At 32.5% G+C, this 21,033-nt stretch overlaps 1 protein-coding gene across 1 annotated transcript; it reads left to right on the plus strand.

The window, feature by feature from the left end:
* The first annotated feature begins 10,603 nt into the window (after window positions 1-10,603).
* LOC130823735 (uncharacterized protein At2g33490-like) lies at window positions 10,604-20,991 on the plus strand. The gene is made up of 11 exons (XM_057688471.1): window positions 10,604-10,941; window positions 11,332-11,404; window positions 13,346-13,420; window positions 14,278-14,339; window positions 14,423-14,491; window positions 16,431-16,459; window positions 16,538-16,745; window positions 16,843-17,073; window positions 18,997-19,047; window positions 19,245-20,260; window positions 20,493-20,991. The coding sequence occupies exons 1-10, from the start codon at window positions 10,828-10,830 to the stop codon at window positions 20,256-20,258; spliced, it is 1,926 nt and encodes a 641-aa protein (XP_057544454.1). The 5' UTR covers window positions 10,604-10,827; the 3' UTR covers window positions 20,259-20,260; window positions 20,493-20,991.
* The last annotated feature ends 42 nt before the right edge of the window (window positions 20,992-21,033 follow it).

Genomic DNA, 21,033 nt, shown 5'->3' on the forward strand with positions numbered 1-21,033 from the left:
ATATATATTTGCTTTTTTCGTTTAATACTAATAAATAATCCAATAATGAACAATGTAATAAACAATGATTAATCCAATAATTCAATTAAAATCACCAATTATCACAAATAATCACCAATAGTTTCTTTGTAAACTCTCGATCATATATATAATAATTTGTACATATACAAATTAAAGTCCAAAATCTAAACTAATTACATTATTTACCAAGAACAAAAATTAGCAAGATACGCGGCAATCTTGTTTTTCAATTGGCGCATTTCTCCATCTCTCAAAGGGCGTGTTTCCCTTAGAGTGTCGTATAAAACCTATAATATAATATTAAATTAAATGATACATAAACATTAGATTTTACCAATAGTAATAAATATATAATATTATAATTTAAGAACGTAACAAATACTTATGGCGTCAATGTTTTCGACTCCAACCTCCTTCACGGATTGTAAGATATCTTCCATGTATTTGAGAATGTAGTAGCCGCAATCAATGGTATTATAATCTTGTCGAAAGCACTAAGAGAAAATAGATGTTAGTGTTGTCGAAAGTGCCAAAAAAGCTTTAAAACCTATAAAATCGCAATGTAACACTTAATTTCTAGCATATGACTGTGATTTTAATTCCAACCACTTCAACACAATAATATATACCAAATAGTGTTGTGTGCCAAGTTTCATGCAAAACAAACCAAGTTTGAGCTACTTTATGCGCGAAAGTGCCAAAAAAGCTTAAAAACCCATAAAATCGCAACTTAACACTTAATTTCTAGAATATGACTATGATTTTCAATTCCAGCCACTTCAACACAATAATATATACCAAATAGTGTTTTGAGTCAAGTTTCGTGCAAAACAAACCATGTTTGAGCTACTTTATGCCAAAAGTGCCAAAAAAGCTTAAAAACCTATAAAATCGCAATTTCTAGCATATGACTATGATTTTCAATTCTAACCACTTCAACACAATAATATATACCAAATAGTGTTGTGTGCCAAGTTTCGTGCAAAACAAACCAAGTTTGAGCTACTTTATGCGCGAAAGTGCCAAAAAAGCTTAAAACCCCATAAAATCGCAATTTGGCACGTAATTTCTAGTATATCACAATGATTTTTAATTCTAACCACTTTAACACAATAATATATACTAAATAGCGTTGTGTGCCAAATTTCGTGCAAAACAAACTAAGTTTGAGCTACTTTATGTGCAAAAGTGCCAAAAATGCTTAAAAACCCTTAAAATCGCTCACGTAATTCCAAACATATGACTATGATTTTCAAGTCTAACCATTTCAACACAGATTGAAGAAGAGATGGATTAATGGAACCATAAATCCATGTGCGAACAATGTCATCAAGACGTTGCCATTCGGAATCTTTAGAAACTAATGCTTTAGAGGAGTCATCGGGAAGAATGTGCGAATCCACAAGGTGAACTCGACAATGAAGCTTAAATAAGGTGACCCAAGTATGAAAATTAGAACCATCTTCATCAAGTTGGATAGGCACGCTCGTTTTAATGTTAGTAACCAAAGTGGCGGGATGAATTTTTATGGGAGAGGCCATGAAGAGAGCAACAAGGAGAGGTGGAGAAAGAGGTGGCGGCCGCCGTGGTAGTGGGCGGCGGCAAGGGGGAGAAAGGGATATGAGGGATCAAAAAAACCTAGGCTAATGATACCATGTAAGAATGATCTGGTTGTCTTTCTCATTAGGAGTAATGTTCATATATACAAGATTACAAACTATACTTTAGGAAACTAAATATTTTTCTAATATGCTACACAATCATGAAAATTATACAAAATATTCTAGTAATCAAAAGATACTATTCTAATATATTCTGAGAGTTAGACTGTATCAAATTTATTATTGAAGTTCACACGTTAACTTTTCTAAATAAATATTAAAATATGTTTTATTGACATAAAAATAAAAAATGTTTTGTTGATATTAAAAATTAAACATTTTGTGAGGCTAATTAATTAAAACTAATATTTAAAGGATTTATATTTAAATAAGTTATATTTGAATTTAACTTTATTTTTAGTTTTTTTTTATAGTAAGACATATATTTAATATATTGTTTGCTAACTAATTAATACTATTAACTAGGGATAGAATAAACATGAAGGTGAGGCCCGTGAGGGTCTGGGCTAGTGTAACACAATTGATTGCACAGTGTTTATAAAACTAGAAGTGTTGAATATTATTAAATCGCACATAAATAAAATATAAACAACATATAATATGAAACAATATATTCCCTCTCTCATTTACGTTTTGTCATTATTAACCAATTTCTTTTAATTTATATTTTGTTCTTAATTTATACGTTAAAATATAGTCAAATAGAGTCTTCTTTTATTCGTCTCATTGCAAGGGTTATTAATATTAATTTTTTATAATTTTAAAATAAGCATAATTAGAGATATTAAGAGTCAAAATGTTATCTTGACAAGCATAAAAAAGTAAATGGGACAAGTAAAATGAAAAGGAGGGAGTATTATATTCCGAATGCTTATTAATAAATTTTTCAAAAACAAATAATATATCATGGAAAATTTGATATTAAATTTTTCACCAATTTTTTATTGAGGCTGTCTCACCGTGAGACAGCCTCAATTGGGCCGGGTTAGTCCAAACTCTTTAGAAAAAGATTGCTACATGTACAAGTGTAAATTTAAATTTTATTTTTTTAATGTACTTTTATGAATAGGCTCGTCTCACGATAAAACAGTTTTATACACTTGCTGTAAATTTTAATATAATAATGATAATTGATTATTCTAATGTTGTAAAGTGTAACTTCCATTTGCATCGGACCCTTGATAACAAGTATAAACATATTGAATAATAACATATAAATATATCTAAAAAAAAATTTTGTTCTTCATATATATATACATATCATAATAAAGTAGAATTTATAATTTTCATATTATGATTGACTAATTAAGTTTTAGCTAAAGTGAATGATTAATTATCATTGCTAATATATCACTTTTTGTTGTACCTCACTACAATTTTTGTCATTTTTTATATTTTAAGTTTAAATTTTGTTTCTTGAAGCTCATATAAGGGTTCTTGATATTAAAAGAAAAGTTTTTATACAAACAAAAAATCTTTTTAAATTTTTTTGCAAAACAAATTTAACGATAATTTATTTTTAGAAGAAATCTTTGAATCGTTGGGCCGACCTAAAAACCAATTGAAATCGAAAATAATTTGACTCAAATTAATACCACCCAAAACTAACCTTAATATGAAAATGTTCTAACCAAAAAAAATAACTTGATCTGACACTCGCTCCACCAACCGTTTTAATGGGTCCATTTACAATTGTGAAGTCTCTTTGATGCATATTGTTGTTTTTAACAATGCTAAGTAGTCTAATTAATGTAGGTGAATTTTAGTTGTTTCTCTTCATATTTTATTCACTAACTTTATTTTTTAATATTTATAGTTTTCACTTTTTCTCCATTATATTTATTATTCAATAAAATTATATATTCACTATCTTACTTGCACTATAGATCACGTTGGTACTAGTCATCAAGAAAATTGATTTTTGTATTGTCGGATCTAAAAGTTAATTAGCATAGAGTCATACATACATACATATATATATATATATATATATATATATATATATATATATATATATATATATATATATATATATATATATATATATATGTTTATGGGTATGATGATGATGACGACGACTCTTGTGAGAGTCTGCTCTCGGTGAGACGACCTCTAAATAAGAGGTCCATATATTAATATTTTTTTATTAGTTGGGTTATTCAACTTATAAATGGGGCACGTCTCATGGTGATACGGTTTCATAAAAAACTAAAGATTTTTTAAAAGAATAATGCAAGAAAAAAGGTATTTTTTGTTTAAGAAAAGTATATAAATGCTATATATTATATTGAAATAATTATTTTAAATAACAATATAACTTACTTTATACTCCAAAAAAAATTATTTTTATGGTCTTTTTGAAATCAATTAAATAAAATAAAATAACTATTTATGAATGAATTTAGCATATTTTGAGTTGATTTCAAACTAGTTTATTTGATTTTAATTTTAAACTAATTCAAACAATATTTAATAATTTAAACTAATAAATTTTTGAAAATAATTCCTAACTTACGCATCAAATATTTTTATGAAACAATTAATCTTTTCAAAATTGTTATTTAGGTATAAAAAATTAATGTAATAAAATAGCGGCATTTACTGGGTGTGTTGGTTAATCAAGTTCATAAAGTTTTGTGGATGTGGTGAATTGATTGGCAATGAAATCTCATATATATAACGGTTACGACCTGTTTGATAATCGATATTAAATAGTAGAAATAAAAATATTAATTATGGTTCTTTTGGAGGGAAAATCCCTTGATGAGTTTAAAATGTCATGCTTGTTTAAATTCAATCATCCCGATCATTTTCTTCACAAAAATCCTTCTAATACATTACCCTTTTGAGAGGTGACATTAAATGATAATGAAAAATTGTGAAAAAAAAACTTTGTTGCTTAGCTATTTATTACCATGAGAAAAACATGATACATATCATGAAAATTTTTACACTATAAATCATTCTTATAAATATTAATTAGTACCGTCAATCAAATAGATATTATTATAGATATAACATAATAAATTTCATGAAACACCAAAACGTATTTTTATAACCACTATTCAGTACCAATAATCAAATTGGTTGTTATAGTAATTACACTTCAAATAAATTATCAAACTTTCTAATTTTGGTTCTTGAATGTCATTCTTACAGTACACATCTATCTCTTTGAGTAATTATTCCTTTTAAAGGTTCTTTTGAGTTGGATATTACAAGTATGACAATAAACACATTGATTATTCCTAATCTTATTTTGTTGTATGACATCTCTAAGGCACAAAAAAATTTAACATTTCCACCCAATTTTAAATAACTAGCCAATAAAGGTTTGCTATATAAACACCTAATGTTAGCAAAAAGAAGGGAAAATACTATAAAAGGCTTATTCTCTCTTCAAATAACTTATATTAAAAAAAGTCACAAACTAATTTTGTGAGCTGAGTTCCTCTTTTGGCTCTTTCGGTGAAACGATCTTGTAAAAAAGATTAATTTATACGCAAATAATTTGAATTAATTGAGATATTCACCTCATACTAGCTAGCAGCATCTCATGGTAAAAACGTTTCATACAAGAATTTGTAAAAGTTATACGATAACCACAAATTATTTGTAACGGTGTTGAATTTTACATGGGGGGTGCAACATCTCATGTAATATTCAAAAGGAAGAGTACAACTACAAGTAACAAGGAAGCAAGACAAGGCTTTTTATTTGTTACATATTACAAGTTTTGGAAACGTTTTAAGATAAGTAAAAATGGAGAAAATTCAAGAACAATCATAAAAAATATGTCGAGTTATGACTCAGTTCATTCAGATCAATATCTCCTTAAAACCAATGCTAATGAAGACACAATTGGTACGAAATTACAAAGCGATGAACAAGAAAAAAAGAGGGTCTGCAAGAAAATTCCATTTAACTTTGAGAGTGAAGAACAAATTATCTACAACAATAATTATAATAATGGTGATGATCTAGACGAAGTAGAAGAGGAAGGGGAGGATAACATAAGACTTTCTCATTCACCTAGTTTTAATGTGTATGTGACCCAACCCAAATAAGTACGAGTGCAAAATCGATGGTACAAATACTATACCTCTTTGACCAACTTAATGCATAATGTAATTAGCATTATTAGTTTAAATAATAATAATAATAATAATAATAATAATAATAAGAAGAAGAATTGTCATTTATGTAGTTTGCATGGCTAGGTATAAGAATTGAATATATATTCAAAAAGACATCGAGTAAGAAAGTTATGACAAATTCATGCATTAAACACATAACACATTTACGCATCAATCCATTCGTGAGTTTGACCCAAGTACCGAATCAATCTGAATCTGGAAATTCGGATATTTAGTTTTTTAGATAGTGAATATCATGATTCGGTTCTGATTCGAAAAAACGAATATTTGGAATCCGGATGGGATACCGATTATTTAATTTTAATTATTTTATTTGTTTTTGTTATGAATGGTATTATGAATGGTGTGACTTGAGTGCACAATTGATGTGTGCATTCATGTGTGACTCTTGATGATTGATGTGTGCACAATTGATGCAATCCCATGAGTGTGTTAAAATGTGGGTGTATTAAGTTGAGTCTTGATGATTGTGATTTATAATGGTGATTAAAAGTATGGATTAATGAGGTAATGAAGTGTGAGTTAGTCATAGGAGTTGTGGGACTTAATGAAGAAGTGCAAAGGTTTAATTCAAGATGCTCTACTATGCAAGTCAAGCAATACTGTTAGAAGCCCTTTGAAGTGCCGCTCGACCGAGCGAGCTCCAGGATGGGTCGAGCGAGCAGACAGAATGCAACCAGAAACTTCATGTAGCCCGCTCGACCAAACGAGCCCCTGTTTTGGTCGAGCGAAGTCTCTGATACTCCTAGGATGCTGTTTTTGACTCTTCCAGTACTTGGGGCTGTTTCATTATCATTTATTCATAGCTTTAATGTACTTAATGTTACTTAATGTGATCTCTCCTATAAATAGAGAGCTCTCATTCACATATCAATGTACATAAAACACAACCCCTAAGCCAAACACATAGCCTTGTTGTTTTATCTCTTACACAATTGTAATACTTCATTTGTAAGAATATTTTATTCTCCATTGATATAATATAAACAGAAACTACATATGACGGTCGACGTAGCCATCTTTGGTTGACCCTCCTTAAATCTTTGTGTCTCTTTGTAAGTTTACATTATCGAACGTTGTTTTATTCTTTGTTGTTTGCATCATTCATCTAAGTTTTTAACATCGTCTCGATCTTGGCAAATTATTTCAGTTTGTTTAAAAAAATTTTGTTTTGTACACAAAAAAAACTTATGCCCATTTCTCTTTCTTTCTTTAATCAAAATTATTTTTTAAAGTGTGAAAAAATTCATTTTGAGAATTTAGTTGGATTTTTAAAAGTCTAAATTAATTAACAATTAATTAGTTAAATAAATTTAATTGTAATTGAAAATTGTAAAAATTATTCACCAATCTTAAAAGTATTTTTTTAAAACAAAACTTTGGCTTACTCATTTAAAGAAGTAGCCGAATTTCAAGTCAAACAAGCTTTGTAGCCTGTTTTAATGTAATTGTATTTTTTATCCCAGCCAAATTCCAAGGTTTTACAAGTTCACCATTCCATTAGCATTTAACTTATTACTCATTTTGTTTATAAGAACTTGAAAAGACCTACAAATTTTAAAGGAACATTAACTAGTTAAAGTTCTAAATCAAAATACTTTTATGACCTCTAATTTCTTTTATTTTACAGATTGATGCCATCTAGATTGAAGATCGAAAATTGTGTAAATTTTGAGTCTTTAAGAAGTTCAATCTATTCAATCAAGTAATGATGATAAACGTATAAAATTACACGGGATTTGCATTACATTCGCTCTAATTAAAGTGGATATGGCCATATGGGTATGAACTTGCTGGGTATTAGTGGATGAATATGGATATGATAAGTCATATTTATCATGAGTAATGAGTAGGTGGTGGGTATAAAATTTTACCTGACCTATGTACACCCGCCCTGCCCCATACGCACTCGATACGCTCCATATCCGTACATGCCATATTTTTAAATATACTACTTATTTTATTATTTTTTATAAAAACTTTTGATAAAAATTTATATGTATTAATTTTATCTTATTACATTGCAAAGTTTATAGTAATAAAACTAAATATACAATTAAATTTGTAAGGGATTGCAATTATATAGATAATATCGCTTGACTATAGTAGGTGGGGGTGTGTTTGAATGAATATCATGAGGGCATATGTGGGTGTGATAATTTTACTCACCATGCGTAGTGTGTAGATGAAGGATATGAAAAGTTTAGGTGAATATGGGCATAAGGTGACATACTACACCCGCCTGTTCATTTTGTCATCCTTACAATCAAGTTGTCAAAAATAACTGTAAATTTCCTGTGCAATGGCCTCACATGTGCAACCTCCACTAGCATAGTCCAATAAGTTTTTTTAAATCGACCAACGTCAAAACTCAAATTGCTCATTTCAAGATGTAAAATGTTAATTTCAATACTTATATTGTCAATTTCAAGCATTAATCTCTACAAAAGCCCGACTAGTAAATTTATTTTTAAAAAAAATTATATAGCTTTTTAAATCCAAATTTGAGACTTAAAAAGGTAAAATTTAAGATAATGTTGAAATTGGTCTTTTAAGCCTTGGATTTGATCTTTTAAGTCTTGAAATTGGAACTTTTAATAAAAAAATTATAATACCGAATTTAAGAATTAAAACCAAATCGACTTAAGTCTTGAATGGTCTTTACAGTCGTAGATTTGGCATTTTAGGTCTTGAATTTAATTTTTTAAAGTCCTAAATTTGGTATAAAAGTATTAAAAATTTGAGAAAAAAGTGGGTTGCGGACTATTTTGCCCATTTATGGATGGTTGGTATTTAAACCTAACAAAGTTGGTATTTTGTAGTGGTTTTAACCTATCAACTTGTTCACCTATTAAAGTTGGTATTTTAACCTAAAGGAGTTGGTATTTTATCTTATTAAAGTTGGTGTTTTAACCTTTTGTAGTTGGTTAAAACACCAACTTCAACAAGTTAAAACCAACTTCAACAAGTTAAAACACCAATTTTGTTAAATTAAAATTACCAACTTCAATAGGTTAAAAAAATCAACTCAAATTAGTCAAAATACCAACTTAAGCAACATAAAACACTAACTTAAAAATGTTAAAATACCAACTACAATATGTTAAAATACCAACTTCAATAGGTTAACATTTTAACAGTTTAAAACACCATTCCAAATAGATTACAATACCAACTTTAATAGGTTAAATCACCAACTTAAATAGGCTAAAATATCAACTTTAAAAAGGTTAAAGTACCAACTACAGTCTGTTAAAACAACAACTTTAATAAGTTAAAATAACAATTTAAGCAGCATAAAATACCTAATTAAACGGGTTAAAAATACCGACTTTAACAGGTTAATGTATAAACAATAATATGTTAAAATACCGACTTTAATAGATTCACAATTTAACAAGTTAAAAGATCAACTCCAAATAGGTTAAAATACCAACTTTAATAAGTTAAAATACCAACTCAAATAGGTTAAAATACCAACTTCAATAGATTAAAATACCAACTCAAATAGGTTAAAATACCAACTTCAATAGATTAAAATACCAACTTCAATAGGTTAAAACACCAACTTCAACAGGTTACAACAGGTTAAAAAGCGCGTATTTGTTTTTGTTTAATTTACTTTTTTCTAATAACATATTGTCCCAGTCCAAATGGATGCGTGTTTCAAAGAGACCGTCTGTTTTAATAATTTGTGTGTAAGTAGAGGTGTTCATTTGGGTGATCGGGGTGGTTTTGGACGGGTGTCATTTGATTCTGTTGTATTTCGGATCGATTATTTTTTGGATGCATGTTACGGCGGGTCACACTCGGGTCGAGTCGGTTAGTAACGGTTCGGTTGAAGATCAGTTATTTGAGCTATCGGGTTAGCATCGATTCAGTGTCGGTTGAAGTTCGTTTCGAGTAGCCAATCGGTCTCAGTTTGTCATCGTTTAATAATTGGTTCGGTTTTGCCGGGTTCAGATCGGGTTCGGGTATTAGATTCCAGTAGAATTCGGCTACGAGTTACTAATTACCATAGATCGAGTCAATATCAGATAAGTTGTTAGTCATTTTTTAATTGACGATAAGATTCCCTTTACTTAAAGCAAAATAGCTAAAATACAAATCAGTTAGCGATTATTGCTTTGTTACTTTTACTTGTTTGACTGTAAATTAAAATTAAAGTTTTATCATTTTTCATCTAATTTAATTAAAAATAGTTAAATAAACATTGACCATTGATTATTAACTCTAAATATATGAAACCATGTATTTATAAAATTTAATTTATTAAAATTTCTATTACTTTATTAGATTAACTAATATGAGTCGATCATACCTCTATGTTAAAAATTGGTTTAGGTTTTGCAGCATTTCGATAAAGTTCGTTCGGGTTAAGTCGGCTTTAGCCGGATCGAGTCCGGTTTTGAGCATGATTCGGGTCGGATATGACTCGGGTTTGTCACTATTAGGTTCGAGTAATCTCGGTTAACGGTTATATATCGGTTATAAAAAAGATCGGTTGCAGTTCAGGTTCGATTTTACGATTTTTGGTTGTAAATCGGTTTGGAAGCAACTTCGATTCGGATAATGTCGGTTTGATAAACCTGAAAAAACAAAACCTATTTTCAGGTGTGTTAACTTTCGATTTCGGTTCGGATCGGATCACATTCAAACAACTTTGTTTAAGATTTTGTGCGAAAATAAACGTGTGTGGTACTTTCGGGCCCTTTGTCGGGTATGACACTTATGGGCACGGCTGTAGTTTGGGGCCGGAATTTGACCCAATTTCCTTCATCATTTCGTCTTCCCTTTTTTTCATCTTTCTTCAACTGATCTATTAGTAATACTAGTGCGTATCCCTTTTTTGACTCTTCTCTCTCACTTTCTCTTTCCTCTTTTCTCTTTCTCTTTCTACATTTCTGCTCAACTCCATTAGATCATGTGAAAATCTTCTTCTTCTTCACTGTTTAGTTTTGTCAATCTGCAAAAAAGCAGTTTCTCTAGTCTTGATTTCGAGGGTTTTCTAGAAAAGTCGGTGAAAAATGAAGTCTTCGTTTGGAAAATTGAAGAGATTGGCATTTCCGAAGAGTGATGGAAGAGAACGGAAAGAGTTTCAACATCCTTTGAAACTCGATCATCTTGCTCTCGCTTCTCAGGTATTTTTAAAAAATTTCTTTGGATTTTTTCATTGAATGTTGCTCTTTGTTGCAATTTTTTTTTTTTGTTCAGGATGAACTTGCATTACTAATTACGATTTAGAGAAGTGTTTTCTGTTATTGAATTTTTCTTTGTAAAGTTTGAATTAGAGTTTACTGCTGAATTGAGATAGGAAAATCAGTGATTTTTTTAGTGTTGGATATCTGCATTTGGCTATATTATGAAGATTCCAATGATTGAAATTTGAAAATGCATCTAGTTTTGGAGTTTAGCTTTTAACAGTTTGATTGGTGTGAATCAAAGTAAAAACTTGTTAGGAATGATCATAGTTGGTTTAGGGTTGAGTAAAAAGCGTTGATGATAAATTTAATTTTGTTTTACAATTGCAGGAGATGGAGGCCATGAGAGACTGCTACGATAGTTTGCTATCAGTGGCGGCAGCCACCGTAAATAGTGCTTATGGTATGAGTAGCTTATTGTCTAATTTATTTTTGGGACCTGTTTTAATGCAGGTATAGGTGTGAATCCAGGATATTAGTATATGATGATCGCCCTACACTCAACTTTACATTTTTGTTGAACCAACTAGGCTACCATTTTTTTGTTACATGTTACATTATTATACATTAATTGGGTTTTTAATCAAATGACTCAAGCTAGCACAGGCCTAGATTCCCTGTGTGTTGCTATATGTTACTTCATTGTGGATGTAATAGGAGGTAGAGGGAAACGCAATTCAAGGTGTTTCCATTAGCAACAGTTAGTTTTTTAAGTCTCCATTATTGTTTTGCTTTAGTAATTCATTTCGTTTTAATTAATGAATCAACTATCTGTGTAATATCAGATATCTGAAACTGTTTTTTTGACCTTCCTTCTTAAATCATACTTTTATACCTTGGTTATATTTTCAATGTCTTTGAGTATGAATTATGATAATATATAGACCTGTAATTGCAATGGATCATAAATTTTTGTAAGGGGCATATTCTTTTTGACTATAATGCAAAAATAAGGCCACATCATATTGTATTGGCCAAGCTGTAAAAATTTCAAATCTAACAACTTGATGGTAATTGCATCTCAAAGGTGCAAAACAATTGCATTTTAGGCTACTTTAAGGGATTTCATGGTTTCTATAATCGACGGTAGTGCGGTATGCAATCACATCGCCGTCGTTACCACATTACCACGAGAGTTACCACAATCGCGACCAAAAGACTTTTTCACTTTGCTTTCTACTTCTACATTTCTAGCTCCCAAGAGCAGCATAGTTCCCTATGTTCCCTACAGTGAGATTACACCAAGATCCATTATATGCATAATGATGTATGTATTGTCAAGGCCATTAGATGGGAAGGATAATCGGTATATCAGGAGGTGCCTGAGTCATTCCATGAGCTAACTGATAAGCTTATGATGTGTAATAATTTTGATGGAGGTTCCATTAGTGCTCTTGACATAGATAGCATGAGATTTTTTTTTTCTTTTGTGCGAAGGTTTTGGATAAAGGGTAAATTGGAAATGGATTTTCTATTGTTGGCGAGGCTCCATACTTCTGTCACATCTTAACCTATCCCCTCTTTTGCCTTTGTTGATGATTGGTGACTCGAATCGAGTCTTGATCGTGGTTGAAGATGAAGTTAAGAAGAACGAGTGAAGATGTGGGTCAGGAGTTGGGCGACGACTCGTCACTTCTGGAGTAGAGAAAGCGACGAGTCATAGCTTCTTCTCTGAAGTTGCATTTTTGGGTCAGAAACTTTGTCACGAGTCGTGGCTTTTTTGGAGACAACTCGTCGTTTTTTGCAACGAGTCGTTGCTTACTAGAGACGACTCATCGCTTTTGACGTTTATGCGTTTTGCTTATTTGCTCGTGGGTTTTTTGACGGTTATTTGAGTTTCTTGGAGTCCAAGTATCTTTTAATTAGGTTTTAGTATGTATATCTCCTTCTATTAGTGCTAGGGTTTAATTAATTCACAAATTGAGAGAGATCACAAGAGAGCCATTATTATTTGTGTTTAATTAGTATGTATATCTTATAAATTCTTTGCGTTCATAGTGAAATTATTTGATTTCGGTGCCGGTGGACGTAGCTATCACATTGATAGTGAACCATCGTAAATCTCTTGTGTCATTTTCTTACTGTTTGCTTTGAATTTCTTAATTGTTTCATTATTGTTCATTGATCGTTGCTTCCGCTGTCGCACAACAGCCTTGACCTTGAAGCATCTAGGTAATATTATACCGTTGGCATAGTGGTAAAATTGAGAAACTAGTATTCTTCTGGTATGAATAGACATTCAATTTACGAAGTTACGTAGGTCCTTGCCTCAAAATGTTAATTGTTAAATTTTTACATCAAATGTTTTTGGATCTTCTAACTTCTATTGCTTTTGCCTTTGCAGAGTTCTCTGAATCTCTTCGCGAAATGGGTAGTTGTCTACAAGAGAAAGCAGAATTATACAAGGATGATGAGAGTAGTATGTAACCAACATTTTAACCTGCTAAATGCATAACTAGTGCTTTTAATATGTTTGTTCACTGGTTTTGTGTGTGTATAGCTGTCAAGAGTTTAAACAGTTATTTCAAAAGTTCTGGAATTAGGCTTGCAAATTTGGTGATATAGATCTGATTGCTGATTGTTTATGTTTGAAATTGTTTCTTGTTAAGCTGTTGTCTTTTCCCATCTTGCTGCAAATATTGATGATTTTGTATACAAGATGACAGAAGCAGTAAGAGCACAACCTTGAGTCATAGAGTAACTTATTGTGAGATTTATTTGCAATTATGTGCCAGGAATTTTCTGGAATAGGTCATATTTCAACCCTGTGGCTATAGCTTGTATGCTCTTGTCAATGTAGATATCAGACAAGAGTATTTGTTAATGCCTTATCAGGAATTTCTGTAAATTTTGTGCCTCTGTTCCAAGTATGTTCTGAGACTAGTTTGTTTTATTCAGTCCTCAAACTGATCGTGCTCTTTTGTGAATATTGTGCTTGATGGAGCTGTCATTCAATTTTCTCTTTTAATGTTTGGTTGACATTTTTGGCCTTTGGACAGTAAAATATTTTCTTTGTATCGTTGATGTACTTTTAATATTTACCAGCTTGTTGGATTTATCTACATTTTAAACTATCTAGTGTGTAACTGGATCAATTTACATGTTCAAGTAGAGAAATAAAGGCATAGTAGATGTTATAGTGTATCTACCATTGGATTGCTGATGCTTCTGATAATGTTCCCCAGATTTTAAAACAAAAAAGTTTTGCCGATGGTTATACTGTAGTGATTATATGGTTACTTTCATTGTTCATGCTCTTTTATTATGCCTTTGCAGAAAAGGTCTTCATGATGTTGGGGAAGGTTGAATTCGAACTTCAGAAGCTCCTTGACCATTATGTGAGTGGTAGTCGCAATTTCTTGATCATAAAATGTATGCTGATTGAACTTAGTTACTCATCTTTGTCCTTATATGTTTCCAGCGCTCTCATATATCCCTGACAATTACCAAGCCATCAGAGTCGCTTCTTATTGAACTTCAGACTGTTCAGGTATGCCATGCTAATCATCTTAACTTTGTCTAGTATGTTATTTAGCTGAAGTTTGTTGGTATTACTGTTTCTGCTTGTGTCTGAACTGTTCCTAACTTCTGCCGAATTGTTAAGTTGCGTGGACTTTTGGTTTTGACTCTTAGCATACACCATGTGAATCTATCTTAAATGGGCGATGGTGTTAAATATTTGGAGTATACTTTTTACAATTGCCTTGCCAACATTTATATGATCATGGAGGTTGCAGTCCAGTCCAGACTCCAAAGGCACCAGATTCACTCCTACTTCTAGTGGATCCTGATGCAATTAGACAGTTTCTTTACATAGTACACTAGCGCTTCAATTTGTAATGGTTTGTGATCTGGATTGATCAAAATATTATATCCATGCTCTAATATTGTCTTCTGTGTGCACTTTGTAGATGATTGCCAAGAAAATCACCTATATCAAGCCTTAGATTCTTCTTTAAGATGTAAATTCTAGAAAACATAGATGTGATTTATTGAGTCTTTTTGCTTGAAGGTATGGTGCAAATATGGTAGGTCATTCCATGTACTGAGCCATTCATCCCCACAGCCTTGAGTTGACAGTTTGCTGCTTCTCCTTGTTTTCCCTTCTAATGGAGGGATGATACTTCATTTAGATAGCAAACGGGGAAGGGAGGCAATATAGAGATTAACTTCAAATTTTGTAAGAAGCCGCCGGATAATGGAAAGATTTAGAAGGATTACTCATTAATCTTTCCTCATCTACCATACCCTCCATTCCTTTCCCTTCCCTTCCCCCCTTTCTCAAATGTTATCTAAACTCAATTTTAGAGAACTTGACTTCTCTCTTCCTCTTTTTCTTATGAATTTTCAACTCCTATTGCTTTTGCACAAAAATTTAATTGTTTTAATGATAATTTTTCTGATAAAGCAATAAATAAAGTATTATTTTAAATAGGATAACGACAACAACTACAACTATACCAAGTCCTTATTCCCAACTTAAGTGATATTTAATCTAGAATTCTTATTTAGAAGTATAGCATTTCTTTTAAGTATTGTGAGTATATTTTAGTGATCCTTTACAAAATGAGTTAATGAATTGAAACTTTGCCAACTAGCAAAATGCAACCCCAAACTTGTACTATTATCAAAGCGATCAATGGATGTAAGAATTCTGCTATTGTTCACTTAGAATTAAGATCAATTTGCGCCTTCTGAAGTGTAAACCATGTTAGTTAGTCATTATAAAAGATGTATGCCATATGCAGTTCTATTGAGTGGGGGTCGTGATCTTGCTGATTTGATCCATTCTCTAGTAGTAAACTATGGGGATGTTGAACACTGCTACCTGGTATACGTACATCCTGACTGGTTGCAAAGTGAGGAAATGCGTGGAATTCAGTTGTTAACCTTTCTCTGAATGTGTATCAATGTATCACTGTTCCATTTTACCAATTTCCAAATTCAGATGTTCTGGATTGTGATATGGTGGGAAAGTGCCGAATTAGCCAAAACTGATTATTATTCTTTGGGCTTGGACTGAATCTTAAACTAAACTGGTTTATTTTGAGACATTGACTTTTCTAGATAAAATGTTACAGGCTTTATAGGTGATTTTTTTTTTTTGCAATGGCTTTTTTTGCGTTATCCGTTATCCTGAATTCTTGTTGAACGTTGCTAATATTAGCAAATTGTGATATAAAGTAGTGAGCCTTGTTCCTAGTACCAATTTTGAAAAGTTCTTGATTGAGGAAATCTTAGCTTGGGCTGACTCTTAAAGTTCTATTATTTAACATTTGCTTCCATACTAGTTTTTTGATGTGAGTTGAATGGATGGATCTTAGAGCACAAATGCGCCAAAACTTGCTGATTAGTCATTGTATATCAAGTCTGAAACATTAAATTTAGGAAAGAGCTTAACTGGATGTATTTTCCTTTTGCTTGAATAGGAGATGAAACAACAATGTGATGAGAAAAGGTATGGACCTTGGTCACAAAATGTGTTTATTCCTTCTCCTTTTGTTTCTTTATAATTCTTAACTTGGTACATTCTCAGAAGCGTGTACGAATACATGATTTCCCAACAGAAGGAAAAAGGTCGGTCAAAAAGTGGAAAAGGAGAAGGGATTTCTACAGAGCAGTTGCAACAAGCTCATACTGAATATGAAGAAGAAGCCACACTATGCCTGTTCCGGTTGAAGTCTCTAAAGCAAGGACAGGCCCGTAGCCTCCTTACGCAGGCAGCGCGTCATCATACAGCCCAGGTTTCTGATTTATAAATTAAATATCTTACTCCATGAATCCATACGTACTTTCATAATGAATTCATAACTGCTTTTATTTGCTTCTCTTGAGTTACAGTTGAACTTCTTCAGAAAAGGACTTAAGTCACTTGAGTTAGTTGACCCACATGTGAAGCTGATTACAGAGAAGCAACATATAGATTACCAATTTAGTCTTGATGATGGTGGAGATGGGGAAGATGAGGGAGAATATAGTTACGAGTCTAATGATAATGGGGAATTAAGTTTTGATTATCGGCCACATAAGGTGGAAACCGAAGCTGCTGCAACATCAAGGAATTCCATGGAGGTAAGCCTCGGATAAAAATATTACTTTAGCAGGAATTTATATAGTGGACCGTGAGTGCATTCTGTGGTTCATTGTCTACAAATGAGTTGTGTATTTTCACAAATGAGTTATGTATTTTCATTAATGTATCTACTATCCAATCATAAACTCATATTTAGTCTGGTGCATGCATGAGTAAAATCTTTTTTTGATGTGTTTCTCATGTTATGTCATTGCCAATCTGGATCCTTCAGTATAGAAGTTGCTGCTAGATTTTTCATGTCTAGTGATTTTATAAAGATGGAATTAGTTCTATTTGTGGATCCTGCGTCCTTGACCTTTGGGGCGTCATACTCCCTTATCCCCAAAAAAGCTCACATTTTTTGGTAGGGGCAAACCGCAAACACATGGGGAGCAGATGAGTATGTGGCATAAAATTTGTGTTATTGTTTGTAGCTGTCATTTTGGTAAATTAAAGTAACATTTGTTTATATTTTGGGTTGACAACTTTGATCACAGTGACAGGAAGACTAAAATATTCTGTAACGGTCTGCCTCAATTATTCTTTTGGAATTCTGATTTATTTGATGAAATTAAATAACACTTTGTAATTGTGCTATGAACCTGCCTAAATATTCTCCAACGCCTGCCTTTTGAGTACAAAAAATGAGAAAAGCCACCAACTTGGTGTAAGAAAGCCTCACTGGTGTGAGATTGAAGATGTTTAAAGAAGGTCACGAAAGATTATAGAGGAAAGAGGAAATTGAGAAAGAGACAAAACTGTTGGATGGCACATTATGAAATCAGAGTTTAAAGGTGTTTGTAATCGAAAACAGTGGTGGGTTTGGGGAGGATTATAGCAGCACAATTTGGGGGTGGTGATTTTGGCCAAATCGTACACTGCTATCTAGATCTTCTATGGTGAAAAAAATGCTTCAGAATGTTGGGCTTTAAAAAGGATCATAGTAGGAATATAGGAGTAACGGAAATACGAATGTTTCGATGGATATACCTCGAGGGATATAATTCGAAATGAAGATATTATTAAAGGGTTAGGAGTCGCAAATATGGATGAGGAAATGAAAGATAATTGTTTAAGATGGTTTGAGCATATGCAAAGACAAGGTATGAATTGGTTAGGAAGATATAAAGTTGGAACTCAAGGGACTCAAAAATAGGGCTATAAAGACTGGAATAGAAGAGATATGGAGGATTTAAATTTACAGCTTAAGATGGTTGAAAAACGAAACAAATGGAGATGAATTCGTATGAATGTCATCTATTGGTTTATGTAGTCGACCACAATCTATTGAGATTAAAGCTTTAACTTTATTATTGTTGTTGATGATGGTAGTCGTGGGGATTAGTGGTGGTGGTGATGGATATGGAAAGATAGCTGCATAGTTTATGGACAATATTGAAATTTCTGACATTAAGAATGAAGTATATGGTGAATCTTGGGAAAAAATTATTCATTGTTTGAAAATTCATCGATGGCCAAATATTGCAATTGTTTCTTTATTGAAATCATCATGCAAATATATGTAACAAAATTCATCATTGTAATCTGGAAAAAACAAATTCATCATGCTGGTGATTCAGAGGTAAGGTAGATGTGTAAATGATATAAAGTTTGGAGGTGGAGCTGGCAAGGGATAAAGCCAAGGGTAAGCTTGTCCTTGCCCGACTTTGTGCCTCCCCTCGACGTTGCTGCTAAATTGGACCAGATGAAGTACATTTTTAATTGTAATCCTTAGTAAATAACACTTCAACTCTGTCTTCCTCTGATAAACACACATGCTAAGTAGTTGTTTTATGAAATTTACTGGGTTATTGTATTATTATTACCTAGAAAGATGATCTGTGTGTTTCTCAATATTATTAAAGGTCTTTAAGTTTGCTTTATTTAGTACAATTTTTTTTGAAATTTTTGGTTTGTTTCAGATGGATCAAGAACAATCATTTGTTAAAGCCTCAAACGTGGATAATACAGAGGTATGTCTTAAGTTTTAATCTCAGTTTCTCATTTACACCAATGTATACTACAATGCTACGGTTTAGTACATCCGACCCCCCAAACCCTACTCAATTAGCGGAAGCCGCTTAGTGACATTAGGGTAACGGAATTATGTATATTTGGTCAAACTTAACTTTTTTAGTGTGGAGTTTGAAAGCATCCTCTATGACTGCAGTTCAATTGGGAGAAAGTCCATGTTGATTCTCAGATGCTAGAAAGTGAACCTAGGGGCAGCAGTTATAGCCACTCTGCTCCTATTATTCCTGAGAAGAAATTTGATCCTGCAGTGAGAGTAAAACAAATGCGCCCAAGCCTTTCACAAAAGTTCCACACCTATGTGTTGCCTACCCCTTCTGATGCAAAGAGTTCAAGTTCCTCAAGAACAAGTTCAGCTCCGCGTACAAGGCCAACTGCAGCCTCTGCACACAATATTTGGCATTCATCTCCTTTGGAGACCAAAATGAATAAGAGAAATTCAAAAGAGGATAATCAATCATCAACTTTCTACAAAGCACATCCACTAATTGATCCGAGAGATACCAACCAAGAGAACCAAGCCTCCTCACTTCTACCTCCTTTGGCTGATGGAATAGGATTTCAACAAAGGGACTCATTTGATACATATGATCATAAGAAACTAAAAAGACAATCATTTTCTGGTCCGTTAAGTAGTAACTCGCGTTCTGCAAAACAGGGTGTTTCTATAAGTGGGCCCATTTCTTCAAAGATTCCCTTGCGAGCCTCTGGCCCCACATTTCAGGCTTCACTGCCTCAACCATCGTCTCCAAAACGTCACTCTCCTCCATCTGTATCTCCACCGAAGATAAGTGAGTTGCATGAACTTCCTAGGCCTCCTACTGTAGTATCTAGCAAACCTTCTACGTATTCTGCTTCTAGTGGTTTTTCAGCTCCTTTGGGATCAAAAAACTCTGAAGTTCCAGCAGATAATAAAGGCGTGTCTACGACCACCAACACAGCATCTCCCTTGCCAACTCCCCCGTTGACTGTTCCACGAAGCTTCTCCATTCCATCTAGCCACTATAGAGCAAAGGCATTAGGCGTCACTAAGCTGGAGACAACTCAGCTTAATGAAAATTATGCTGCATCTCCTCCGTTGACTCCTATCTCGTTAGCACATGCTAATGCAGTTATAACATCTCCTAGAGCAAGCACTCTTAGTGGAACATAAAGGTAATTTTTAACTGTACTATTACTAAAGTAATTCACGCAAGATTTCTGATGTTTACGCTGCTAGAACTTAAATTCTCTCTTCTTTTAATTGCTCAGTTGCTTTTGGCATAACGAATTTGGGGTCTTTGGCAATTGATTGTTACCATTTGATAGCATTCATCTGATATGATATATTTTTGATTACTTGTTTTCCCTTATCGTATTTCTAAGTGATAATTCATATTTGTTTCAGGCGGAGAGATGGTTCAATGCAGTATTGTTTCCATGACGAAAGGTTCACATTTATCCGCCTCTTGTGATGGACGCAGCTCTGTAAATACTACTATTAGGTACCTGTCTGTCTTGTGTAGCCATATATAACTTGCAATTTTTGTTGATCAGCTATATAGCCTTTGGAAATTGTATGCAACCGTCCTAGTAAGTTGTAACATTTTCAAGTGAATAATTTGCTCTTTTCCGCGGCATAGGAAAGATGGTTTTCTCTTCTAGATTTTCAATAAAGAAATTTGTGGATCAGATGATGAGGGACAATGTCGGTCTATGTCCAAAAATAGAATTGTATCAAATTTATTCAGACAAATATTTGGATTAGCAAAATTATTAGGAAGTAGAATCATTTTCGAGAATGAAAAAACTTGAAAAAAGTTTCAATGATCTTGTACCAATATGATCTCTTCATTATGTTAGGAGCCCTTGAAATCACAATGTCATACTGTATGCTTTTGATGAAATCCAAGATTATAAATGTATATAATAATATAAGGTCTGAGAAT

Source organism: Amaranthus tricolor, chromosome 9, assembly GCF_026212465.1.
Source record: "Amaranthus tricolor cultivar Red isolate AtriRed21 chromosome 9, ASM2621246v1, whole genome shotgun sequence".
In the NCBI taxonomy this organism is placed as follows: domain Eukaryota; kingdom Viridiplantae; phylum Streptophyta; class Magnoliopsida; order Caryophyllales; family Amaranthaceae; genus Amaranthus; species Amaranthus tricolor.